The sequence below is a fragment of the Lutra lutra genome, chromosome 7 (assembly GCF_902655055.1).
Source record: "Lutra lutra chromosome 7, mLutLut1.2, whole genome shotgun sequence".
Classification (NCBI taxonomy): Eukaryota; Metazoa; Chordata; class Mammalia; order Carnivora; family Mustelidae; genus Lutra; species Lutra lutra.
Genome location: NC_062284.1, coordinates 43903549 through 43931413, shown reverse-complemented (window position 1 = coordinate 43931413; position 27865 = coordinate 43903549). Strand labels below are relative to the sequence as shown.

At 46.9% G+C, this 27865-nt stretch overlaps 1 protein-coding gene across 16 annotated transcripts; it reads right to left on the bottom strand.

The window, feature by feature from the left end:
* Positions 1-27865, bottom strand: TPM1 (tropomyosin 1). 16 transcript variants are annotated; one of them, XM_047735313.1, is made up of 10 exons: positions 27615-27848; positions 26739-26864; positions 26409-26534; positions 14247-14380; positions 11841-11958; positions 10433-10503; positions 9601-9676; positions 9073-9135; positions 8716-8785; positions 1-882 (listed from the first exon to the last, which is right to left on the bottom strand). In XM_047735313.1, the coding sequence occupies exons 1-10, from the start codon at positions 27726-27728 to the stop codon at positions 800-802; spliced, it is 981 nt and encodes a 326-aa protein (XP_047591269.1). In that variant the 5' UTR covers positions 27729-27848; the 3' UTR covers positions 1-799. The 16 variants fall into 16 exon arrangements, with proteins under 16 accessions (XP_047591269.1, XP_047591267.1, XP_047591263.1 ...); XM_047735305.1 differs by lacking the exons at positions 1-882; positions 26739-26864 and adding exons at positions 5676-5871; positions 7214-7292 and having other exon boundaries at positions 27615-27836; XM_047735311.1 differs by lacking the exons at positions 9601-9676; positions 26409-26534 and adding an exon at positions 10106-10181 and having other exon boundaries at positions 27615-27865.

The following is a 27865-nucleotide window of genomic DNA, read 5'->3' as shown; positions in this document are numbered from 1 at the left end:
TTTAGAAAATGTCCTACAGTGTGCATTTTATTCCATACCATTATACAATGTTTACATATAGTTATAACTCTTAAATGTTTTTTCTTTACCAATTGTACGTAGTGCCTAAATCTTTCATTTTAACATGGAGAAATGGAGAGTGGAAAACCACACTGAATGCTATCCTACAAGTTGTAATGAGCCGCAAGTGTGCCAATGAGAAGGAGACAGAAGTCTTACAAGAGCAGCATGCCTTACAAATCCCTGGCTTTAGTGAATTCAGGCATACAGGACCCACAGCCTCATCTTGTAGTAAAACTCAAGACAAAATAAATTAGTGTTGGACAGAATTCTAAATTGTACAATATTGAACGAAAGGCCACAGTGGGGCTTTTTGTTTAAAGTAGCACCAATCCACACCTGATTGTGTTTTCAACATTAATCTGCCTGTTGAATACATCGTTGGCACTTTTGAGTGGAAATCTTTCTGCTTTCATGAGGATTCCTGGGCTGGCTGAGTACCCTGTGTTGCAAAACTCTCTATGAAGTGTGGCAATGGCAACCTGGGAAATGGCACATTTAAGTCATTACGGCCCTGCCACGGGCTCACCATTGTGTGTGTGTGTGTGTGTGTGTGTTTTCTCCCCATCCCCTGATCTAGCTGGTATTTTGTGGATGTTTTCTGTGACAGTGTAAAAGTAAATAAAAATGCGTTTAAGGGGTTTCATGGTAAGCATGGTGTTTCAAAACAAAACAAAACAAAAAACAAAATAAAACAACAGAACAACATGAAAGAATGTGGTCGCAGCTAAGGAGGTTTTCACATGTTGTTTAACTCCAGTAAAGTCTGATCCAGCATCTGATGCATACTAAGGTTTTCTTCTTTGGCATGAGCCACTTTCTCTGTGGTGGGATTAGAAAATTAAGTCATGAATAGCTGCACTTTGGACACAGTGGCGGTTCACTCGTTTACGCAGGCAAACATCAGTCACAAACAAAGATGAGAGGATTAGGACAAGGCATGCTGGTAAGATATTACTCAATTCCAGACAAGGACCTACAAAGGGGGAAGACGGCTTTGACCCAAAGGAACCACAGGCACAGCAGGCTCTCATAGAGCGGAGCGGACAGGGGAACCTTCGCCAAGGATCCACTCAGAATACAGTGCAGGTGGGGCTTGGTGGAGGTCCACGGGCCGTACGCCGTGGGGCCAGGCAGGGGTGCTTGCCGCACTGAAGTTAATACAGCAGACATTTCTGAGTTACAGGCAGTTAAAGGTCTGGGAGCTGTGTTGTAACACAATCTCACAGAAGACAAGGATGACGTAAGTGGGTTTTCTGACAACTTTTAGAATGATTTATTTCTCTTGCTCATTTAAAAAAAAAAAAGAATATCAACATATTTCATGCACACTTCAGTAGAACATTCTCTAACTATTCTTATAGTGTTCTATTTATTAATAGCATGACATTCTCACCAGATTCCAACAACACCATTAGACGGAATAAAAGCATACCTTTCAGACAATCAGGGACTTCTGACATGAGCTCCTGTTTTCAAAAGCTATTTTGCCCAAGCATAGGTACATTTAATCAAACACTATACCAGATATTACGAAATTAGGAATATGAGTATGTAATAGCTATATATATATTATATATATTGTACCCTAATTTATATATAATATATATATATATGTATATGTGTGTATAGTTACTCCTCTGCTTTGGCTTTCTAATTAAAAGCAGGACTCAGTTCTCTGTAGGAAACAGAAAACAATTTTTGGTCCTCTTTATGTATCAGTTCAAACAAGAGGACCGGCAGTTGCTGAATTGTTATAAATATTTAATCCATATACATATACATAATTTTACGACAAAAGCGGTTTCGGGGTTTAGAGAGAACTTAGTTATTCCAGATATAAGAGGAAAATGCAGGTGAAGCCAGCTTTCTCGCTAATTCCTTCCGTGTACAATTCTGCAGAAAGCAAGTGTTGTCAGCCCTATCAGTTGAAGGTATGGCAGTCTTAGATTTCCTGCCCATGGGCTCCATTCCTAGAAATCAGCCCAAGCTCTTTCCCACTTAGAGCTTAATCCTCATTCAGAGCCAGCTTTAGTTGGTTAGTTAGGCGGCGGTTTTGCTCAAGTTGCTGGTAGAGTTGATCTGTACAGGTCAGCAAGCAGGTTAGCAGAAGAGAGGAGGCAGAAGGAAGAGAGAAGTTAGCCAGACTTGGTAAAAAAGTTAACAGACAGCACACAGAGATACCTCGGTCACCGGCCAGGCAGCTCACCCTTCCCCGGTGGTCATCTGTCCCATGCCCAGGAAGGGGAGGCGGTAAAGGCCTGGCAGATTGAGGAGGAGCCAGGATTTCTCACTTGGTGGCCGGGGAGGAAAAGGGAGTGACAGGGGTGAGGGAGGGAGAGAGGGGGAGAGAGAGAGGGGGGGGGGGAGATATTCCTCTTGCACCTTATTAAAACCACTGTGTGAACGAGCCACCTGCAGCTCCTGGCAACAGCCCGAGGAACCACGGCAGAGCAACAGAGTGGAGATTTTACAGTGAAACCTCAACCCGCACCATTTTGCTCACCTCTTCCCAGAACCCCTTTCACCGGCACTCCTGGGGCTGGCTCTCCTTTCAGGAAGTACCAAGAGGGGCCCCAGGGGCTGCTGCATTCATAGTTTCTGAAATGTAAAGTCCCCTGTCCCTCCCCCAGTCACCACCATACAGGGTGCTACCCTACTCAAATAACAAAACCAACCAGCACTCATCTCCACGCCAGACTTAAAATTCATTTGCTTACTTCTTGAAGAGAATGGCATTCATGTGTGGTGCAGGATGGAGGCACAGAGACAAACACCCACAGGGAGAGGAGTGCAATGTCAATTTTACACAAGGGCCTGTAATCTGCTCACATGGCAGGGAGGCCAACCACAGCTGTCAGGCTGCATGATGATCCAGGGGATGCCGCCAAAATGACAAGAACCTGGCACTCACCATGAAATGCTGGAGGATACACAACTCGTTCAAATGACTGTGACAACCTGGACCCAGAAATTCCACTTACTGATCTTGAAAAGCTGACAATCCTACCCCTGGGGAGAATGCAACCATCCAGCCTCTGGCTCACAGCTGTGCTGGGAAATTAACCAGTCTTATTTCAGCTTCCTCTCCTAAGTGGTAGGAGATGGGGAAAGAGGTCCTGTGCACTAGGCCACTATTCTAGCTTAAAGTATCTGCTACCCTGTCCTCTTCGCTCATCCCCATTCTCTGGCTATTCAAAACCCTAGTCAAACATCACCTTCTCCATGTAGCTCCAAATGTACACCATCTAGGAGTTCAGACACGCTTCACTCCTCTGCCTTTCAGCAAAATGGCCAGCTCATCGGGCCAAAGAACATTTCAGGCTCATCTCGTCACACCTCCACTGCCTTCCACAATGTCTTGGGTAAGGGACGTGGCTCTGAGGTTGCAAATCTAAACCCCATTGGCACATTCACACGAACACATCCCGGTAGGCAGATATGATATTTCAGTTTGCTGAGCCCATGTCTGGCCAAACAGGAATGAAAGAACTTTAGAGAAACCCTAGAGAGCCCCAAGAGTCAATGAGAACTCAGCTTAAATGACAGCTGTCCCTACCACATCCCCTTGTGGACCTGTTCCACTGCAGCTGTCATGGAGCTGTCTGGCCGGGTAGGCTGAGGGCAGGGACCAGAAACAGTTACACATTTGGAAGGGTTTCCCTCTTCTGTCCTACCTCCCAGATGTCTGGAGCCTCTAGTGCTCAGAGTCAGCAATGCTTTCTGTTTGGTCCTACCAGGCTCTTGCAGCAGCAACAGCTATGGTCTGGCCCTGTGAACTGGAAACCTGGGCCCTGACCATTTCTAGACAGAATCAAGTTGCTACTTAGCCTCCTGTGAACCTGTACGTTCGTGGGCTATTGTAGATCTGCCTTCTTGAACCATCAGTTTCCCATTTCCCCTTGCAGAATGTACTCACAGATAGTGTGAAACTCTCTGGAAGGGTTTCCAAAGGAAAAAAAAAAAAAAGAAAAAAAAAGACGTGCCTCCAGAATTAACTGTATGTCTGCTCAGCAGAACTTTAAGACTCTTCATTTTGTCTATAAGCAGGAAGCGGGGTTCACTCACAGAAGGACCCACTTCTATCACAAGGAGTTAAAAAGAAAAGAAAAAAAGGCAGGAGTCATAGTCAAAAGCAGACCCAAGGAGGCTTGGGAAAAAATCCATGAAATTGTAGAAGTCTGCACTCTCAAGGGACAAAGACTCTAGATTCTAAATTTTAGACGTCTACTATACCGCTATTAAAATGCCTTAATATGTGGTCCTCTTAAAGAGTATTTTTCTTCTGCTCTAAAGTCCTTGGAGAGTGACTGACATTATCTTCAGTTTGTCTTAATTTATTTGAGTATAGTGGTATATAGCAACCCTCTTAGGCTAACAAAAACACATGAAAATCACCCACATTTAAAACACAGGAGAAGTAGAGCCAGACTGTTGAGGATGCAGAAATGTTGGGAATTAAGAAACAAAAGTCCACACCATTTGAAAGTTCTAATTTTGCAATGTGTTTCTCTTTGAAAACCACTTCGCTGCTGTTTTTGAAGTGAACTAGTAAAGCCTAAATATAACTGTATTCTGAACAATTTCTAATGCTTTCAGGAAAAAAAAAAATCAACTCTAATGGCTATACTTCAAAAATGTCTACAAATGAAAGAAAAAAACCCAGCCATTATCACAAATATCATATACATACAAACCCTCCTAAAAAAAATATGTGATGTCCTTGAGGGCACAAAAAGGAACCTTGACTTAAATGTTACCATACTTAGAAAACTTAAGGGGCGCCTGGGTGGCTCAGTTAGTTAAGTGTCTGCCTTTGGCTCAGGCCATGATCCTGGGGTCCTGAGATCAAGTCCTACGTCAGGCTCCCTGCTCAGTAGGGAGTCTGCTTCTCCCTCTGCCCCTCCCCACAGCTCGTGCTCTTGCTCTCAAATAAATAAATAAAATCTTAAAAAAAAAACAACAACAAAAACTTATGGAGCCATGTCATGATCAAAATGAAGGTGGCCGAGTAATGAATCAAAGCTTTAACTGTTCTTTGGGCTGTGAAAGGATGATCAACAATAACCTCAACTATGACTGCCTGGATCCAAGTTCTTGTCCGAGATGCTGGTACGTGAATTCCCGGCAGTGTGGGCCGCTAGTCAGCCACGTCCCTGCAAGCAGGGCCACCTCAGCATTCACGCAAGGGGCTCACCACATCCCACACCAAACTTCTGGCAGAACGAGACACTGCTCAAGGCACGTCTTCTCACTTCTGCAAGCAACGTCCCCTGTGTGGACATTCTCAATGAGGACTACATACCAGAACCATCACCTTCTCAAAAACACAGGACAAACACCCCCCCCCCCCGCCCCCGCCTGCCACGGATGCCCAGGCCTCACTCTAACCCCTGCAAACTACAACTCTCAGGGGGACCCACGCAGGAGTATTTTTTAAAAGTTCCGTAAGGAACTACCACTTTAGAAACTTAATATTAATGTTCAGCATGGAAAGAAAAAAAAAAGGAGCAGCCAAAAACTAACCCTCATATACGTGAAGTAGACTTGTAGTTTCATTCAGTGTTGAAATGAAAAATGTCAATAAATAAGGAGTAAAAAGAAGAGCAAACAGAAACAGCTTGCACAGTGTTTATTTGACACTGAAACGAGGAGCTTCTGTACAATGGAAAGCAGTGTGCCTGGCCCTTAGGCCAGAGGCTAAAGGAACGAGCCAGGTCAGCTGGAGAAGAGACAGACTGCAGAGCTCAGAGAGGTGGGACAGCCAGCTTGATGAAGGGGTCTCGGGAGAAGTGAAGCAAAGAAACTTATCTGCATGAGGAGAAAAGGTGGGAGAAAAAGAAAACAAGTGGCACAATGGTAAAAGGAAAACCAAACTAACAGAGGCAAGCAGCACTTGACACACACGCCAGAAGCAGACATGCAAACCCGCTGCCAGCCGCACCTGCAGGAGGATGTCCATCCTCACCCACCAGCGTCGGGACCCAAGGCCAGCACGCGCCCCTCCGCGTCAGGGGCCGTTGCTGACTGAGAAGGCCCAAGAACAGAGTTTAAGGCTTTAAGCTAACCCACCTTTCAGAATAGTTAATCATACGCGGTGATTCCCCTCTAGAATCACATTTTAGCATTGGAAGAGACCTTACAGACAGAGGTTCTGACTCACTCCCACATTTACAAATGAGGGAAGGGAGGATGGAATTCTCTCTACTTTCCACGGGGACAGTCAGTCTCCCTCATGGTGATGTGGAGGTTCTAAAACCTGTGAAGTGGCAGGCATGGGCCATACCCTTCAGGCAACCATTTTCCTGCATGGGTGGGTCTGGAAATTTCCAGGTTAGATGGATTTCAGTGCCATATTATTAGAATGAAGGGAACCCTCTGTGGAAACCTCCAGGTTAGAGTTTAAAGAGAAGAAGGATGCTTGGGTCTGGTTAGCAATATGCGGATTAGTTGTGTGTGCTCAGAGTTCTCATGAGAACACGGGATCTACTTCAACTCTCACTGCCTCACACAGTTAAGTTGGGTCATGAACTCCCAACTCATACCAGGCAATCAGAGTTTTATTTCCCAATTATTTGACACCAGCTGTGGTGCTCATTGTGAATATTTCAATTCCTTTTAACTAAACACAGAAAATTAAAGGCTCTAGTATTCAGCAGATGAACCATTTCTCTCCAGAAGTCTTAAAAGCAAGGAAGAGATGATCTCTCACAGCACCATTACTTAGGCTGTACCAGATCAATTTCCTCTCAGTTCATCAGTAACTGGACACTTTTGGGTTCCTTTTTGATATCTCTGGGCAAGTTCCTCAAATTATACGTATGGCCTTCTAATTTTACTTGAGCCTAGTTTACCTAAAATGGCAGCCCTTGAGTCCGTCCTATTTTAGTTCACTGCTTGGAGGGAACCATCTAGCTCAGAGATTGTGAAAGAAACAGATTCTGAAAGGAAAATGATTTGTACAGACAGACTGAATCTGCTTGGTTTTTCTATTAGTAGAATGTGAGCAAAAACCAACTATCCTAGGTGATGCAGAGAATAAACAGAAAGGCGTGAAGACAGAGCTTCTGGAAGTAAAGAAGGGAGCAGTGGTGAGTTTATCGTATTAGCGTGAGGGCACAGATGTGAGCAGGCAGGGTGGATGAACATTTACATGGAAGTCATATCGTTGAGAGCGTGGTCCAGCTCCTCGCTGATGGCTTTGTACTTCAGTTTCTGAGCGTACAGCTCGTCTATGACCACGAAGTGGAAGGCAGAGGTGCAAGGGCATGGAGAGTGATCAAGAGATGGAGGGTGAGCGGGGGTGGCATGGACGCCATCCCGACACAGCAGCAAGAAAGGGGCAGTGCATGAAGGAAGTGGTATCGCAGCAGGTGGCCAATGCAGGAGGCGTGCGTTTTGGTTTTAAATGAATTGAAACAAAAACAAAAAGAACAAAAGCCATTAGAAAATAAAACAAGAGAGACCCAATATGAAAATCATCACAAATATGGTTGGTCTAGCAGTAAACCAGATTAAAACCTAAATGAAACCACAGAAGGCTATCTGCTGGGTGGGCGACCAGACACCTCTCCTGTCTACAGCCCCGTTTTCATGGCGCTGGAGCAGGGAGCCACCTGCGACTATAAACAGTGGGGAAAATATCCAAGGGCAGTGTTTTGGAAGAACAATTTGTGACTCTGGTCTGTCATCCGGATCTGGCTCTGCCCTCCAACCACTGATTTCCTGACCAAACCAGACCCCTGCCGATATCGGTTTCTGAGGACCCTGGGATATGCTCCTGGGGGTCTTGCTAAGCTACCCAGCTCCCGGTCCAGGGGAGCGAGGGGAGCCACACAGTGGAGGGTGGTGCAGCGCCAAGTCTGCAGTGTAGTCTCTGTAACGATGAGGTTTTCATTCTTTGCTGCACTCTGGCAGGCTGTTTTGCAACCATCTGTCACCCTCTCTTCCCCACCAGCTTGGTTCTCATCGGCACCAACATCTGGTGCCTTCGCCAGCCCCTTCTGCCTTTCTTGTCCATTTTAAATATTTCCCTTTCTATTCTTTTTCACAGTTGACCCTCCACAAGCCTCAGAGTTCAACATTTAGGATTTCTGTGAGACAAAGGTGGGTGTCACTTAAACAAAACCTACATACCTTAGGGGAAAAGGGCTTAAATATAATATCAAAAAACAATGTCCTATTATCCCCACACCCCTTCCAAAATGTGGAGCATCTGCCAAGATATGAAGGACTTAAACCCCACCGTTATGTTGGATTCTTACTTGGAAGACAAGTTGTGTCTAAAAACAAATCCATGCCGCTCTGACAAATAGGAGGGATCACTAAGCAGAAAATATGCTAGTCGCTCTCCCCTACAATCACCTCACCCACAGTGACAAGTAAACCTGCCACACTTCCCAGAGTGTGAAGTCAAAGCTGGATGGCAGCTGCCATTACAGAGGGACGGACCTCATCTGCTGGCTAGCAGTCGTCTGGTGAGCAGAGGACTCAGGTCCAAGAGTTTAAGAGCCACAGAATGAAAACCCCAGAGGGCAGACAGGAAGAATGTGCAAAAGCAAAGAAGTGTATCAATGAGGGTGCACTTGGATTGGAAAACTGCTTTGCGAGTTCGGTAGTCAACCGTAAGAATGGAATTAAAACTTAAGATCTTACCTTCTAAGTCATCAATGCTTTTCTCCAATTTAGTTACTGACCTCTCTGCAAACTCAGCCCGAGTCTCGGCCTGTAATGATTTCATTTATTTCAATCAAACTTGGGAAGTTTTATATTGCTAGTAGCTACACATACAGGGAGAACCAGAGAATGAAAATCAAGGATAGCAACCATGAAACGGGTCTGGAACGGCCTGTCAGTCAGTCACGAGCACAGCACATTAAACCCGGGACCACCTCTAAATATCCCTGACTGGGCTCACCATATTTTTGAGATGGAGGAGCCCTGACCAGATCCATTAAAAACGGGACTCAGTTAAAATCCAGTTGGCGTCATCTGAAACACTCATAGTATTACCTCCTTCAGCTTGTCAGAAAGGACCTTGATCTCTTCCTCATATTTGTCTTCCTTCTGTGAGTACTGTAATTAGAAAGAGCATTCCAGATGTCAGGCCCCCATTCACTCTAGACACAGGTCTTCTAATACAAAAAAAGTGCCAGCCCAGCCAACAGATGTTGAGGATCTCTTAGGAGGTAATGGAGCCTCGGGTATCAAATGGCACGCTACAATACATACTCTGTTTTCCTGCCTATTGTTTTACATGGGATAAGAATGAGATAACTTGGCCATGTGGCGTTTGGTTTAAATTAAATTGTTACAGACGACTCACATGCTCAACATAAAATACGTTCTCTACTGAAGAAAAAAACAAAAAGACTGTTATCCAATACCCATCAGGAAATCACCTCAAAATGATGCCATTTGCTAAGGAAAATGCCTAAGGGACAGTTGCTTTCATCGGCGGGGCCTCAGACGAGAAAGAGCGAGCCTGTGCTGAGCAGCTCTGAGGAGACGCCTTTTCCCCACACCGTGCTCCTGGCCTACCTTCTCAGCCTGAGCCTCCAGTGACTTCAGGTTGTTCGTCACAGTTTTCAATTCTTCTTCAAGCTCGGCACATTTGCTAACGTTTTCGATCAGAGGCAGAAAGGGTGGGAGACAAGCCCAAGGAGGGAGGAGAGAAAAAGGAGAGGGATGGGAAAAAGTGAGAACTGAGTCCTAGAGAACAAAGGGCTGCCTTAAAGTAGCCAAATCGTCAGGTATTAAAACACTCCATTTTGCCAAGGACACTGTCCCCAACCTCGCAACAGTACAAAGGCAGGGTGACCAAATCCAACAACTCTGAAGGGTGATAATTTGGCTTCTTTTTTGGCTGCACCAAAGAGCATTTATGAAGGAAAAACAAAGAAGTATAAAGGGCCCAAAGAAAGCACTTAAAGCAGGACAGAAGACAGCAGCGGGTGTCGTTATACCAAACGAACCAGGAGACACTGGAAGCTGAAAGACGTCTGGGTTGCAGTTAAACCTAAAACCACACATGAGCCATCAGTACCTTATCCTCTGCAGCCATTAATGCTTTCAAGGTCTGATCCATTATTCTTAATTGTTCTTCCAGCTGTCGGACTTGGCTGTTAGTGGACACAGGAAATGCACAAGGCCATTCTCAACATCAGTGTGCAGGTAAGGCATGCAGTGACACACGCATTCACACAGACGCCCCACACGAGTCCTCCACGTTCCGCACTGGCATCCCCGGCAGATGAGTGCCAGAGGAGCCTGGAGCCGGAACAGGGCAATGTGCAACTGCCAGCAGGTCATGCCGTTTAGTCACCGCTCCGGAGTACGCCACGTACAGCAGGCTGGCACCGGGCCCGCTTACCTTTCCGAGAGTTCGGCCCGCTCCTCCGCGCGTTCCAGGTCACTCTCAATGATGACCAGCTTACGGGCCACCTGCAGCACGAGACACAACACGCACACATACACACCATGGGGCTGACAAGCTCTGAGGAAGAGGGCAGGCCACTGGCGCAGGTCCTGGATCCCCCAGCCCCTAGATTTTCCTACAGACCAATAAGATGACCCTCTCTCCCCCGGACTGGAGAGAAGCCACCTCTACCAGAAGAACCAATGGAGGGTAGACCAGAGGCTTCTGCCCACAAAGACCCAGAATGGTTGGTTTTGAGTAGGCAGTGTCATTTTAAGTCTGACCCAGGTGAAGTCCATATAATTACACAGAAGCCAGCCAAAGTGTGGAAGGAGGGAGAGAGAAAATTCACCATCTCAAAAATAGCCGCATGATGAGAGAGGATGCGTTTGATGCTGTCAAGGTAGGGACTGACAAAAAAACACTGAAAATAATCCTGAGAACCCTATCAATTTAGAGCTCTGTACCTCAACTTCCTCTTTGTGGAGGAGGTTAAAAATGACAACCAAAGAGCAACAGAAGCTAACAAGAGATGAGCTGGTAAGATGACTAATGAAGTCAACTCGGTGTTCAGTGGAGGAAAGAAACTGAGAGAATGGATCCTCTGAAGCATTTCTGGAAGTAGCAGTAAATAATAATGGTGGTCGTAATAATACAGTGGTCGTAATAATATAGTGGTAATAATATTACTGGAAGTAGTAGGAATAATAATAATGGTGGTCGTAATAATAATTATAATGGAAAAAAAGGAATGTAGTACCATTTCAAGATAGCTATGAACGAACACAAGTCATATTAGTTTTATTATCACAGGAGGTTGTTCTCATGGGGACATGACCAGAAGCTGATCCACCTGTGAACCTCTCTTGACAGTGGAATTCTACCATCTTGAAAAGGGAGGAAAGATTAAAAAGGGCCTCTTGAATCGACATGGCCTTCAGTGCATGGACTTGTCTTTATGCTGCCTGAATGGGATGGTGCTAGGCAAATCACACCAGGAAGAGCGGCCTACATGGTGACAACACCAGAGGTTTTTCCCACAAGGACAAGAGGCCCAACTCTCCCTTCTCCTGGCCAAAGTTCTCTTGTCCTGGTCTGGGGGTTGCAAAGGTGGGGGATCATGGGGAAAGCTTCAGTCCTTCTCAGTGCTATGGAGGCTTCATGATAAAGCCTGGGATCCCCTAGGAGGATCAAATCACAACTGTTTTCTGGAGACAAAGGAACTCTGCTTCTCAAAACCATCCATTTCCACCAACAAAGCAGACTGTTTCCCTAAAGAGCACAAGGCTGTAAGCACTGCTCCCCGGCCCCCACCGAGGCCACTGCTAGGGAGTCCACGAGGCTTTGGGCCCCAAGATCTGACCTCTTCATACTTGCGGTCGGCATCTTCAGCGATGTGCTTGGCCTCTTTCAGTTGGATCTCCTGAATTTCCATTTTCTCCTCATCTTTTTGGGCTCGACTTTCAATGACTTTCATGCCTCTGAAAAGGAAGACAAGCAGGAAGACCCAAGGTTTAGAGACGACCAACATAAACCCACACTGCACTGCATGGGTTTGTGCGGCCTGGTGTAACTGGCAGACCAAAACAGAGCACAGAGCCACTTTTACTTTCCAAACCATGAGGCAAGAGTTTCCAGAGCTGAAGGCAAAAAAAGCCATACACTTCTCTGTTTATTGTGAATGAAACCTCACTTTTGATACTGGTGAAACTGTCCAGGGATCTAATGCTAAATGAAAGGTACCACATCAGGATCCTGTTAGAAACTGGGAGGCATGGAAACAGGAAAAGCCAACATACCTGACTTGCTATACAAATAATGGGATTTCTTCCTTTTACTGGTGGGAAGCTTCAGCTTGAAAGTGGACCGAAGTTATAACAAAAACATACTTGTCTTCATGTACTTTTTCCTATAAAGAAGGTAGCTGTTCTCATCCCATTAGCTACAAATGTAAATATCAGATTGAACCATATGAGCCTGGTGATACTTGAGGATGTTAGACCTGTAAAAATGGCAATTTCATATGGGTCAACCTATACTTTAGATAAGAAACTATGAATTTTGCCTTTAATAGAATTCTTTCATAATAGACATGTTGAGAAACAGACTGATACCAATGTTTACACTGATATGTAAGTTTGAATCCCACGGGGTTAAGTTTTGGAAAATGTTAATTGTTCTGAGATATACTACAGTTTTATGGAATAAGTCATGTTAAAATGGGATTCATTTGGCAAAATCTAAGCAGGCAGTTCAGATAAATAAATCACTATTTTTTTTGATGAAGCACTATGGTATATATTAGAAGACTGAGATTCAAGCCTTGGCTTGGCCATAAGTTCACTGTCAGATTTGGGAAGGCTGTATTAACTGCTAAGCCCTTGTTTCTCATTTATAAAATGAGGGGGCTGGGGTAAACAACCTCTAAATTCCCTTTTACTAAAAAGTCTAACATTGCCAGATTGCCTTTTAGGTTCACTAAAAAGTATATTTCAGGAAGAATCGGCCACAGAACCACTGCGATGTGTGCACTGTAAGAGATGATGAGTCATCCTAAGGAATTCCAAAACTCTTGGTTTAGGAAGAAACAATAAGCAGCAGTGAATAATGAGCTGGGAACTTCAACTTAAAAGCTTCTTGAATCTTCAAGTCTGAAATCACTCCTTATCTCTGGCAGCAGGGAGCAGAAACTCACTTTTATCGAAGAGAGAAGAGAAATGCAAAGAATGGCTGAGTGCATTCACCTGCCCAGATCCCAGCACAGAGCCACTCGCCCAGGGTTCTGAGCCACCACACTATTCTCGTGTCCCTCCAGCTGGGAGAACTCTCTCTCATCTCATGGAGCTGTGCTGGGACTGCTTCTGGGCAACATGAATACACGAGCCTGAGCAGCTGAGCAGAGGAGAAAAATGCCTTTTAGCATGCACGGAGCTATGCTGGTCTCTATGGCTCTCCTTTCCTACCCCAAAGCTGAATCTTGGAGCAGTCAGTCAGGCAAAACCAGGTTACAGGGAGCAGGCTCAGAATCCACAGGTAGCGGACTGTCTACATGTGCACGAGTGTCTTACCAGTGTTACTAAGTCCAAAACAATTTACTGTCGCTGATCATATTTCTGTTTTATTGGTGTTTCCTCTTCTACTTATCTGTTGGGTTAGTTGCCCACTGAGAGTCCCCGGTTCATTTATCCAGGCACAGTCTTCTCTGAGTATTTTAAAATAAAGTGTATTGGGGCACCTGGGTGGCTCAGTGGGTTAGAGCTTCTGCCTTCGGCTCAGGTCATGATCCCAGGGTCCTGGGATCGAGCCCCACATTGGGCTCTCTGCTCTTCCGGGAGCCTGCTTTCTCCTCTCTCTCTCTGCCTGCCTCTCTGCCTACTTGTGATCTCTGTCTGTCAAATAAAAAAAAAAAAGAAAATAAAAAATAAATAAAGTGTATCTTTTAAAAAATGCCTAACTTCTCTGTGGTCAGCAGGAATGAAAGAACCAGCAGGCATCCCTAGAATAGCTCATTTAAATGTCCATGTCCCTCACTGGACAGTGAGCTCTAGGAGGGCAGGAATAGGGTCTTTTTCTTCCTTGTAACCTCAGGGTTTAAAACAGTACTTGGCACACAGGCGCCCCACTAAGGTTAAACGAACAAACCCAGTAAAATTATACCTGGCATCGACTGAGGAAACGATCCCACCAGGGGACTATAAAACTCTTAAGCCCTGTGGGGGAAGCCCTCCTGTCACACCTGGGAAAGGTGGGCTGGGAGAGGCGTGCTCACCTCTCGCTCTCGTCTGCGGCCTTCTCGGCCTCCTCCAGCTTCTGCAAAGCTGTTGCCAGTCGCTCTTGGGCACGATCCAACTCTTCCTCAACCAGCTGGATGCGTCTGTTCAGAGAAGCTACGTCGGCTTCAGCCTAGGCAGAGAGAGGGAAAGGCCTCTCAGACCGGGAGAGAAGGCAAGCACAGTGCCTTCAGGAAGTGTAGGAGCCCGAAACACCGGTCTCAGATGGGAAGCCTGGCCCTGTGGGGAGCTACCTCCAAGTGCCACCGGTGCCCAGGGCCACTCTGGAGCTCGATGAGGCGGGGCTGCGTTGATCCAATACCGTGAACACACACACTGGTGTGTTTACACACGCACCATCACAGGGACCGTAAGCAAGTGCGCTCTCGCTGGGTTCCCTCCACAGAACTCCACACTGGCCCTACCTGACGGCCACCTCATTCATGGGGGCCCGAGGGCCCGACAGAGGCGAGCCTTATGCAGGCTCGGCTACACACGATAAGAGGAGGACAGCCAGAAACCAGACTCAGGGGTCTGCATTCTCCTTTCTCTGACTACTTGCTCAAAGCCTTCTCATAAAGGAACTAAAATGTTTGAGAATTCAGCCGTTCTAAAATATACACCATAAAGACGCCACAAAATCCAGTAACTGCCCCTCCCCACCCTCTTCTCAGTAACCCCTGCAGGACCGGGTCAGCTGGAACAGGGCCAAGACAAATTTCCCATGTGTTTCTGAGATAAGCTTACTGGCATTTCTTATGAGGTTGCTACAAGGTAAGTTTCAAACTCCTTAAAAGAAAAAGCAGTATAGAGACTATTTTTACTGGAATCTGTATCTGAATTAAGATGTTTCTTTTTCGGGGATGCAACGATTACCTACTATTGCAGGCGCTTGCTACTGTGAGCCTCAGAACACTTGGAAGGCTGTGACGGTCCCTCATACACACTGGCATTGGGGTCTGTTTAAATACCACACATGGAAGTCAAAGCCAGCACTTACCAATCAGGTACCATTTTCTTGTTTGCATCCACTTTTATGTGCTTATCACGGGGTGACAAGGTTTTCAGGACACTTGACAGTTTTCTAAAGATTACAATACATACTTAGGCACCCATGCGAGTTCTATCTACATTCCTGTCTTCTTTACTCAACAGGAAGCTTCTTAAATGTAGGGAGTCACAGCTCTCTGCACAGGATACAGGCTCAGTAAATGTCTACGAATAAAACAAGTAAAATCAACCTAATTTAAACAAAACCAACTTTCTTAGCTCATGGACCCATGATGTACACGGTCTGAAAGGCACATGTAGTTAGAGAGAGGCTGTGATTATGGCCTTGAATGAAATGAGTATGAGAACATCCAGCTCTTTGCTCATCAGGATTTATAAAATTTTAAATACCAAGTTTTGTCTGGAAAAGAGGTCATTAGGGCATCTCCAACTGTGGTGAAGGACTCCCTCTATAAAACACTGAAATACACTTTCATCTCGTCAAAAATCAACTATGTAGTAAAAATCGGCTAACGGAGACAGGGAGTAGGGTAAAAGGGAAACAGGATCTGACGACAGTTTACAACCACACAGTTTACAACCACACTGGCTACACGGTAAATCCTTACTGGGGTCTGACCAGCTGGTGAGTATGGTTTTTTCTAAAGGAGGGTGAGGGCAATAGGGACAATACATTTCTTATGTACAAGGAACTGTCTTTTAGCTCTGTTTTTTAAAAAACGGGAAGGAAGCGTACATGAAGGGTATACTTTGGGTCAGGTCCACTTTGTTCACTTCTCTGTATTTTCCATTTCTAGTAAATCCTAATCCCTTTATGAAGGTGGGGGAGGGGGAGATAAGCAAGTTGCAAAGTTGAAAACAAAAATGAAGAACAAAAACAAAAATACTGTAGTACAATGTCTACATCAGGTACTCAAAAGTATCTCTCCCCCACCTTCTTTCATTATTACTTCTTTTAATATGAAGGCAAATATCTTTGTTACAGGTGCTGGGGCCAGAGAAATGTCAACAAGATTTTCCAAATGTTTTCTTGTAGCCATTACATGCTAAGTTTCTGCTTTGTGTTTCATCTGGGCCCCAAACTTGAGAACTTTGTAGTCACAGAAAAAGACGGACGACTGTTTCTGCTCTAGGGAAAGGACCTTCTGGGTGACAGGGCAATCTAGGTCCTCAGCTCCTCATGTGGCTGAGGCACAAGAGAATAAGGAAACCGTACCCCATGCTCGTTCTTGCCTCTGTACACAAGATCTCCCTGAGAGGTCCCCCCAACAATCTGTATCTTCCCCCTTATTGCCTCCCACTCTAACATTCCCTCCTTTAGTTCTGGATCCAGTTTTATAAATGTCACTAACTCTTTCCCTGAGAGCATGTTGTAAAAACTTAGAATTCCTGACATTATGAGCTGTGTCCTATAGGAACACCAGCCCATATAGCTTCACATAGGGCACCCAAGCAACAATTGGGAATGGAAGTCCGTTCTAGGAGCTAGGACTGTACGCAGAGAGAGAGAGAGCACACCTGTGGGTGGCTCACAAAATGGGGTCTCAACTGATTAGCTGAGAGAGTCCCTAGGCATCATTCAGCAGTTCCCACAGCTGGCTGAGTGTCAGAATCCACGAGGAGGTGTGCATTAATAATGCAAAGTTCCAGGCCCCATTCCTAGAGATTCTGATTCAGATCAAAGGGAAGGGCAGACTCTGCAATATAAATAAGCAGCCAGTTCCATTCCTGCACCTTCTCCATCCCACCACCCACAGAAGCTGGCTAATCCTGTGCAAACCACTCTTTGAGGTCTCTGTTCAATAGAAAGGGAGGGATCTTTGATTCAGAGGGATGACTATGCTTGGGCCATCAGGGGGAGACAAGACTAAAACCCCAGTGGCCTGGGTCCTCATGTGTGGACTCTGTCACTTCTCATGGTCTCCAGGGATGTCACAGCAGCCCTGGAACTAGATATTCTCACTCCTGGCGCTTTCTCTCTTCCTATATCAGAGTGGGAGGTCCTCTACAGCTTCCCCTAACACAACTCCCCTCGCGAAGAAAGGCTTCTGTGACAGAGGCCAGCCAGGACTAGAGAGTTTTGAATTGAATACCATCCACTAAACAAGTCTTCTTAGTCCTTTCTGAAATAAGGTATGGTATTACATTGAAAAACTTCAACACAAAGCACTCATGGGTGACACCTCCCATATGGAAACAGAGCATTTGCTCTCAAGCCAGGAAGCCGATGCCTGCTGCCCCTGAGGTGTCCCAGGATAGGCACAGGTGCTTGTAGGCTACCCCTGGGACCTGAGAGCAGTGTCTGGGGTAAGTCTATCCCCATGAAAGCTTTCCCTGGGAAAAACCTGGATTCTCACTGGCTTCTCAGGTCCTACCATACTGGTATGATTACAGTGCTATCTGGGTCCCCAGAATTCAAATTAAGTTTAATTCCACAAATGAATTAAGAGCACTTCTTTCTCTCTCTTATTTTTACTTGCACGTGCGTTGTCTGTGTGTGTGCATGCACACGTGTATGTGTGTATTTGGGATTATGCCCTGTGTTCAAAGGCCCCTATCTCTCACCTTCACTAGCTTTTATTTTTGGTGTTTTCTAAGTTCTGAGGTTTATTGAGGTATTCTCCAAGGCTCCTTTTATCACAGAACCTGGGCAGTCTACTTAAGATCTAACCTGAGATTACATTTGCCAGTACAAGCCCACAGCCACATGAGTATCTATTACTTTAAAAGCACATACAAATAACAAGGCATTTGGGAAGGGGCAAGACCCCAGAAGCAGATTATTTCCAGGCATGGAAGTCACCCTGAGTGTGCTGGGTTAGCTTCTTCTAACAACGGGCCCATGTTTTGCCACTGCGGGAGGAGTCTTTCAGTTTGGGATGCTGGTTTCTTTTATTTCAAAAGTGCTATTGTGTCCCAACATGTAATGAGCTCCTCAGAAAAGAGACTGCTATATTAGCAAAGGCTACCAATTATCTTCCTGCAAGATCTGTTGTTAACCACCAGGCACTTTGCAGTTATGTCTGCCCTGTCCTCTCACCCAACCCAAAGGTACGAGCTACCTACACAGAAACCAAGGGCAGGCACACCACTCCCCCCACCCAACACAGTACCACATGGAAATCAATGGTATGGCCCCCTCAATACAGCAAAATATTACTCCAAATCAGATTTGAAAGAAAACTTTTACAAGGCCTAGATTTACGTGAAATCCAGATGTTTTAGCCAAAACAACCAAAAAAACAAAACAAAACAAAAAACCCACAAAAAAACGGCCCAAAGCAATTATTTTTACTTTTCAAAAAAAGTATTCTAGTTAAGATTATTAAGAAAAAAATATCTGTAGGAAAATAACACGATATCCTAAAAAGTGATCCTCCAGAATACATCTTCAAAGTCCTGCCTGAACCAGAGTAGAACATGAGATGATCAAAGGTCAGGCATTTTTATTTCATGCAAACTGTAGTTATACAGAGAAGGTTTCACTCAACTTGCTGTGTAAGACCAAGTGACTACGGCCAAGTTAAACTTCTGCCCTTATATGGTAAGCAGAGGGGGAAAAAAAACCACTGATGACATTAAGGGGCACTCCCATGGATAACAGATAAACACAACCTCCTCTATCTGTGCCAAAGCCTATAATTTATGAGACATATTTGTATAATGAGGGAGAACGGACATGAACAGGGCATTGTAGTGCCCTTGCCTTGCCTACATATGAAAACAGAAATCATGAGTGTATATTCCAGTTACTGCAGTACTTGGGGGTGCCAATGTGAGCACGAAGCACACCCTCGAGCCTCCTTGTCTCAGAGATATTTACCAACTCAAAAGTGAGAGATGGCAGGAGATTTCTGTAAATTGGCTACTTCCCACGATTTAATAAAATGACCAGTTAAGAACCTATAGGCTACAACTTTAAGTCTCCTTGTTTGTTGGATACTACCCAGAAAGAAGGAAAGACTGGCTCCTTCCTGCTCCTTTTTCCTTTGATAATGACAAAAAACATACAAAGCCCCAGTGGGTCACAAGATTCAGAGTCAATCATTATATCAAGCAAAGTATCCTCATTCCAACAGTTTGAAGGGCCCACACACCTTGGAAAAACAAACCAGTAGGAAATAAACGATAGCCAATTTTTCCAAGGTAAGTGCTGGCATAATAGGGCCAATTAACTACAGCATGTCCGAACTCTCGAGAATCGGAATTTAGGGCCAACTCTGAAAACACTTTTTGCAGTGGCTCATGATTCTGTCACTAAACCTGTATCTTTGCTGCCTAGAGAAACTGACTAAGCTTAACTCACAGCTTGACCACTACCAAGAGACTGCCGTCAACAAGCTACCTCTAAGTTTCCAGATGCAGAAGTCAGGAGTAACTCTCAATCTGAAATGGTCTCTTCAATGGTCGGATTCAGCCCTCAAACTGCTACCTTTTTAAAAGGTTCTGTGTCCAGTCACCTGGATAGAGTGTTTTCCAAATTACTTACAAAAAACAGAACCAATTAACCCACTTTAGGGACACTGGGTCGCTCAGTTGGTTAAGTGCCTGCCTTGGGCTCAGGTCATGATCCCAGGGTCCTGGGATAAAGTCTCACATTGGGCTCCTTGCTCAGCAGGGTGCCTGCTTCTGCCTCTGCCTGTTCTCCCTGCTTGTGCTCACTCTCTTGATCTCTATCAAATAAATAAATAAAATCTTAAAAAAAAAAACCACTTTAAATACAAAACTGTGAAAAGAACAAAAGCATCTTTAGCCAACATGCAAAAGCAGAAAGACTACTGTTAGGAAAACGATGCACAAAAGAGAAGATGCATGTAAGAGTAACAACGTGCCCCTCATGAAGTTAATCTTCTGCTTCTAAAATCAATCGCTGGGGTAGGAGTCGATAAAAGGCGCTGCTGGATAGGGCCACACATTCCCTTTCTTAGGAGGGTGAGGGGAGTTCTACCGACTTCCGCCACTGATACCATTTCAACTAAACATCTTACCCAGTCTGCCCATGTCCTCTCTCCAAGTTCCAAAAGAAAAAAAATTATTGATTAAAAGCATGTATATGGAGTTTTTTTCAGATGTAGTAAAACGAGCAGGCCATTTTTAAAGACCCTCTGATAGGTGGTGAAACGAAGGCAAAGCGGCAATGAGCAAAGCCAAGTGCTGTGCAGTTTTAACACCAGCTGACTCTTAGCACTTACTCTGCTGTGCCCAACAGCGCTGTAACTTCTTTAAGCAAACTAAATCCCTTCGCCGCCTCAACAGGCAAGTACTACTAGGATTATGCACATTTTAAAGTTAGGGATCTTGGGGCACCTGGGTGGCTCAGTGGGTTAAAGCCTCTGCCTTCGGCTCAGGTCATGATCCCAGGGTCCTGGGATTGAGCCCCACCTCAGACTCTCTGCTCAGCGGGGAGGCTGCTTCCTCCTCTCTCTCTGCCTGCCTCTCTGCCTACTTCTGATTTCTGTCTGTCCAAAAAAAAAAAAAAAAAAAATCTAAAGTTAGGGATCTGAGAGACTGAGAAGTTTATTTGCCCAGTGTCTCACAGGTAGTAAGTAGCAGAAACCAGAATTCAAATTCTGCCAGTCTGGGTCGAGTTCTCATTCTTATCCATCATGTTCTATTAGTTTTAAAGGTTTGAGAACAGCAGTTAGCCAATAAGAGAGGAAACTGGAATCAATTTATTGCCCTGTCAAATTCAGACACATCTATGTGGTCTCTGCTGACTTGGTCTCAAGAAAATTATCTTTTGCTTATTAACTTCCTGATTCCCGTTTGCATTTTATCTGAAATTTCCTCTAGTTAGGGCTTCCTAAGTGAACCCATTTGTTTCTATGTATTTTATGCAAAACAGGTCTTGAAGTTCCCGCAGCCATACTGCCATTACCAACACCTAACCAATAGGATTTGCTCAACTCAGAATGGGTCCATATTAAGCACAGCTGGACACCATATTACGCTTGGCATAAAATTCCCAAGGTGTTTGAGTACGCTGATTTGAAACACACACTCAAAAACCAACAAATAGCAAATGCCTGGACTACCTCTGAAATCCTGTTCCTGTCTGTTGGATACATTTATTTGCCTTAGAAGAAAGGAAGGAAGCCACCAGGTATTATACTCAGCATGGGGGAGGGGGAAGCCGGCAAGAGAATACACCCAATAATTGTTGACATTTAGCCAACTTTTACAATACTCGGTAACAAAGGAACGGCTGTATAAGACCACTAGGAAGGAGAGATGGTTAATACAAAGGGAAAGGGGAACAGGTCTTATACTGTGTAAGTCAGAATCTGGCGCTGTCAATGTCTCAACCACCACAAAGAAATGGGCTTCCAGAAAACCGATGATCAACGGGGATGGTGGAGTTTAGCATCCTCAGGCCCTAAAATCTGGCAGTACCCCAGACTTGCCCTGTCAGTGTCCCTTTCCAAAAGAACGGATTTCCAAAAGGATTTCCCTCTTCCCTCCCCACCCTTCGAGTAAATACTGCTAACAGCGCAAAGTGCACATCCCGGGGGACCCAAGACAGCCGGGCCGAAAGCAAATAACCCCAAAATAGAGCCCTTTCTGGGAAACTGGTGCTTCCAGAACCTTCTCAACACCACTCCTGCTCCCCCTCCGGGCTTTTACTTTAAACCAGGGAAGATGGAAAAAAAGGGGCTGAAAAGAACAGGCAAGGCCGCTCCCTAGAACCAGACGCCAGCTGCCCCAGGTGCGCCAGGTGCATTCCCGGAGGCGTTGAGGGCAGGGGCAGGTAGGCTATGGAGGGCCCTGCACCTCATAGTGGGCCCGACTGCGGGGGAGGCCCTCTGGGTGGGGATGGGTGGGCGATGGGTGGGTCCCTTACGGTCTCCCTCAGCTTCCTCTCGTAGTCCAGCTCGCGCTGCAGACTGCCCGCGCGCTCCTCCGCGGCGTCCGCCTGCTCCTGCAAGCTCCGGATTTTCCTCCGCACCGCCTCCAGCGAGCTGCTCCCGGCCATCGCTCCGGGCGGCGGCGGCGGGCTGGCGGGCAGGCTGCGGTGCGAGAGGCTGGCTGCTGCGCTCCAGCCGCCGCTGCCGCACTCCTGAGCACCCGGCCGCCCCGCCCAGGCCGCGCCGCGCAACGGCGGCGCCCCCAGCGGCCCAGGACCAGCCCGGAAGTGGCGGTCTCCCGGGCGGCGCAGGCGAACCGCAGGCGGGTGCGCGAGCGCCGGGGGCGGGCACAGCGGGCGGGGCGGGGCACGCGCCACGGTCCCCGGGAATTTGCAAACCTCGAGAGGTACTGCGCATGCTCGCGGCAGCCGGGCGGGCGGAGGCGGTGGGCACGCTGAGGGACACCTGGAGAGCCGAGCTCGGCCAGGCGGCCAGCGTGCCAGAAATTTTACTTGGACTCCCAGCGGCCTTTCCTGGTTCCCCGGTGACCCGGGGTAACGGACCTGGCTGCTAAGGGCGACGGTGCCGCCTACTGGCGGCGGGAGCATCGCACTCGGGAGTTACAGATTCCCAAGCCAAGAGGGAGAGAAGCTGAGAGAGGGGTTTGGGGCCTGAATGTGTCCCCAGAGGGACAGTTCCTCGTTGCAGAAAACCCCAGCACGCAAGATCCTAACCACAACAACCTTCCTCCCTCACCAAAATGCGAAGTAAAAGCCACTAACATACTGCATTGTGATTAAACCTTATTCTAAATACATCCTTTCTGGGTTAGAATCCGGCTCCTAGACCTCTCCAGGCTGTTGACTTTGGCCAAATAACTTGACTTTTCTAGGCTTCATCTATAAAAGTGGGGTTAATAGTAGTACTTTCCTCACAGGGCTGTGGCGAGGATTATGAAATCATACAAAGCACTAAGCACCACACATTGTGCATAAACGATCGCTTTCGTGATAAAGATGCAGGCACTGTCTTAAGGTTCAGGCGGGGGCGCATAACCAGCTGTGTTCTCAGAGCCCCGCGCCTCTTGGGGACTCACTTTCCTTTCCATAAAGACAATCATCTGGAGGGTCTCTTACACTTCCAAACGTCTTTGGTTTGAGTTCAGCCTCAGATCTTCTGGAATCTGACCAATTCTGGGCTGGACTGGGATGCCTTTAAAAGGCACAGCCGTGAAGGCTACAGAGCCTCTGACTACAGCTGGATGAAAACCCAATCTCTGGGAACGGTCCTCTGCCAATCCTCCCTCTGGGGTGCATTTTTAGATGCCTTCTAGATCTCACGGCTTTCTTCCTCACCTTTCTCACAGGAGGTCCTTCATGTCAATTTCTGATTGTTTAAGTGTGGGAATAATGAAGAAAAAAAAATATACACCCCCCCCACAAAGCCCTAACAACGACCCTCCTCCTTTGCCCCCCCCCCCCCCCCCCATTTTCCTCGGACTCTGTCACAGTCTCCCTGGAGACTCTCACAAACCTCAGCATGTGCCCTCATGTCCTGTAGGTGGAGCCTCTCGCTTTGTTTCCATACAGTTCATCTGGTCAAGCAGGAGTTACAACTCCTCCCCTAGAGGAGTACCAGACAGTGAGTGGGCCTCCAACTTTGAAGGTGGAGGAAGGGGGTGTATCGGGGCCTCCAGGAGAAGCCAGGGAAACTGCTGGACACTTGCAAGTGCTCTCGGCAGCCAACTAATGACTTAATGTCCTGCTTTTCAAACACCTGGGAAAGACAGTTTCAGGTGAGTTCATTTTCATGCTGATGTCATTATACAAGAGTTTAGGACAGTTCTCAACCTTGGCTGCACATTTAAAAAATACTAATGCGTGGGTTCCACTCCCAGAGATTCTGATTTAATTGACCTGGGATGCAGCCTGGATTCGGGGTTTTAAAACCACCCTAGGAAAATTCTGTTTACATAAGGTTGAGAATTACTGATTTAGGAACCAAAAACCTACAGGGAATAAAGACTCACATACTGCAAATATTAGATACATCACAATTATTGGGGAAGGTTTGAGGAGCTCGTGAGAAAATGGAGTCTTGGATCCCCTTTAGACTCATTTAGGCGGAACACCAAAAATTTCACACCAAAACCACCGGGGTGCTACCTTGTGAATTACAATCATTTACGCCAGGAAGCCCCCTACTTGTGGAATAAGATTTGAAGAGTATGTTGGTAAATAAGCAGAAAAATATTTTTAGTAGTAGGAAAAAAATGAAAATGTTTTTTACACTGGTGAGTAATGACAGTGAAGTATCCTAATTCCAAATGTAATCTGATTCTACCTCAGGAAGCTGACCTGCTACCTCCCTCTTTCTCCAGTGTTATCAGTCTCTTCCTCCTGAAGTCTTGCCTATTTTTACTAGTTAGGAATCACTTTAAATATAGCTTTTCTTTGCAAATGTCCTTCAACATCCCTACAGGTTCCAGACAACCTAAAATGTCTTAAAAGGGAAGACAATCAATATATTACCAAAAGAAAGAAAGAAAGAAAAGTACCATATTAGGGATAGTTTTCCGGTAGAAAAAAAAAAAAAAAAGAACCAAAACAGTTTCAAAAATGTCCCTCCCCTGCTAACCACTCCTCCCCCAGGTGGCTTTAAATGCCCTCATTTCCACTGCTGCCCCACCTCATTCCAGCATTCCCTGAAACAAGACTTTTCCATAAAGACATGATAGCACCACATAGTTAAAATAATTATGATCTTTTTTTCCCTTTAAGAATTGTAGTAGCTTTTTTCTCTTTCTCTTGCCTTCAGTCTTACTGGGCTATTTTCAAATTCTCTGCATTCTTTTCCTTATAAGGAATATCTCTCCTTGATCTATCAGCGGCTCTTTTGAAAAAAGCTAAATAAACGTCCTGCTGGAGAATTTGGGGGAGACAGACATCCTCCATTTAACCTCATACGGAGCAGACATCTGATCTATATTATACAGAGCAGGCGCAGAGTTATATGTATTTTTTGGCTCAGTTTCTGAAGCCAGGTAGTTTGTAACTTTAATGTTTTAGCTAAGTCGGTGCTTCTGTGAACCCCCTTTCCAGTAATCTTGACGGTCATTGAAATATTTTTGTTGATTCTCAAGGTTTTATGTCTGGATTTCTCATTTACAAAGCATGCTTGGAGATCACACTTTAAGCCTTTCAAGCCACAAAAAGCCGTTACTGGTTTTAAGACCCAAGCCCCTCCAGCAATTTGCATTTCACACTCATACAAGAAATTCTGCCATTGTGCTTGGTAGTTCAGCTTCTGGGCACAGCTTTCCCTGGTGCTCATACATTCTTGGAATTGTTACTAACTTCCCAAGGAATTCTTTCCTAATTGGGCCTCTAGCCTTAATGAGCTTCTACAATGGAATCCAACAGTGTGAAAAGAAGTCGTTCCTTTGGAAGTCTAATGCTTGGCTTGACTTATGGGGCAGAAGAGGGAGGCTCTTCAGCGAAAAAAGATTCCAAAGCGCAGTGGGCAAAGTGCTGGTAGAGTTTTTGCAGTGTGTGTATCACCCCTGAAACTATGCGGTGGTTGTCAGAGGGCTGACAGGTGGGGGGGGCAAGCAGGAGGGGCAGGGGGCAGTTAGCTCACTATACCATATAAAGCACTGAGCTATATATAACTCACGGGGTACTTTCAGGATCTAGCGCTGTCAGACTGCAGACCCAAGCAAGTATCATCTTCCCAGGCAGATCTTAAGGGCTGGATTAAGGCTTCCCTAGTAAGAAAGGAGGACTCAAGGGCCGCTGCACCCCAACATCGAGCTCAGCCTTCTCAGTCAAAGTAGCACCATGCCATACCTTCCATTTAGAGCCAGGCCCTCTTTATCCTGACTAGACTCACCATGGAAAACCAGGCATTCCCACCCACCAGATACGGCAAAGGAAAGAAAGCAAAGAAAACCAGGCATTCTGTTTGCACCAACCTTGGTGATGACACCTCAAGAGGTTTTCTGCCACGGGGGAGGCAAGGTTCACCTCCAGCATCCAATTTCAGCCACTCCACAGCCCGCCTGTCACCCACCCACCTCCACCACCAGGAGTGGGAAAGAAGGAGAAAAAGAGGAGTGGATGAAATATAAATGAATGTGTGCAACAGAAGTCTGAGGCAGCATCCGGTGCTCTGAGCCGTGTCAGGGCTGTGTGCGGGTGTCCAGCAGGAGGAGGTGACCCTCTTCCATTGCTCCTTGGCTATTGTGGTGACCGTAGGGTGGCCACTAGGCAGGAGGGGAGGGAGGTAGTGTGTGCATGCACTTACGTCCGTGGCCTTTTTCTCTGCCAGCTCCAACTTCTCCTGGGCATCTTTGAGAGCCTCGGAGTATTTGTCCAGTTCATCTTCGGTGGCTTTGAGTTTCTTTTGCAGCGACACCAGCTCATCTTCCAGCTGGGAGTTGGCCGTGGGGGACGGGGAGGGGTGGGGGTGGGGTGCAGCAGGCAGCGTGATCCCGCAGGGGAGGGGTGTGGGTGCACAGAACCAGAAGGACAGGGACAGCGGGAGAGAGAGAGAGGGAAGGACAGGGAGGGAGAGAGAAAGAGAGAGACAGAGTTAGCCATTCGTGCTCCACGCCACGCCGCGCGCCCTGGGTACCTTGGCGGCGGCCTCATCCGCGGCCAGGAGGCTGTCCTCCGCCTTGTGCAGCTCCTCCAGCACCCGGTCCCGCTCGTCCTCCGACGCCCGCAGCAGTTTCTCCTTCGCCGCGATGTCCTCCTCCAGCTGGGGGGCAGCGGCGGGCGGGCGCGGGTGGCCGGCACGGACCGGGTGTTAGACACACACACACAACACACGGGCGCCTGGTTGGCTGGGGCCCCTGGCTTGGGGCGCCGCCGACTTGGAGTTCAAGGGACTCTAGGTAACCTCTTCTCTCCCGAAGCTGGAACCGCACGGTGGCCCACCCTGCACCCCCACCTCCCGCGGGACGAGTCTCCCGCCGAGGTCTCAGCGGGCTCAAGTCCACAAGTGGGGTGCAGAAAAACGCCCCTGCGTCCCTGGCCTTCGGGCCGTACTCTCTATTCTGTCCCATCTTTGTTCCTAGGAAAAAACTTAATGACTCCCCCCACCCCAACCCCAACCCCACACCCAGTCTCTATCCCTGTTGAAGCTTTCATTCTTTTCAGTCAAAAGTCCAGAATAATGTCTAACACCTTCTGGACTCGATTTCCCTCAAACCCCTCCCCCAATCCAACATTGATCCCCAACCCTGAGAATCAAGTGCCTCTAGGACTTGAGTTGACTTCGCGGGCTCTGGAAAGCAGAGGAGGGAAATAAATGTCCCCAGACGAAACCAAAAAGTTAGAATTAGCCCGGGTCTTGCTCTTCCCCTCCCCCTTCTCAGCAGCGCGCCCCTGGCCGCCCAGGAGTAGGGGGGTGGCTCCCCCCGTCCTCGAGGTGATCGGCCTGGAAGGGGTGCCAGGCGCCCAGGGCTCGGGGGCACCCGGGCGGGCGCAGGGCTGGGGACGCGCAGACCTGCTTGCTCCTGTCCTCCGCCGCCTTCTTATCGGCTTCGGCTTGCTCGGCTCGATCCAAGGCGTTCTCCTTGTCGAGCTTGAGCATCTGCATCTTTTTCTTGATGGCGTCCATGGTGGCGGCGGCGAGGGGCCCTGGGGCTGCGGCAGGAGCGGCGAGACGAGTGCGCGGTGGGGCTGCCGAGCCGGAGTGCGAGCGCGGAGCCGCCTGCTGCTCCCAGATATGTACTTTCCCAAGGGGGCGACCGCATT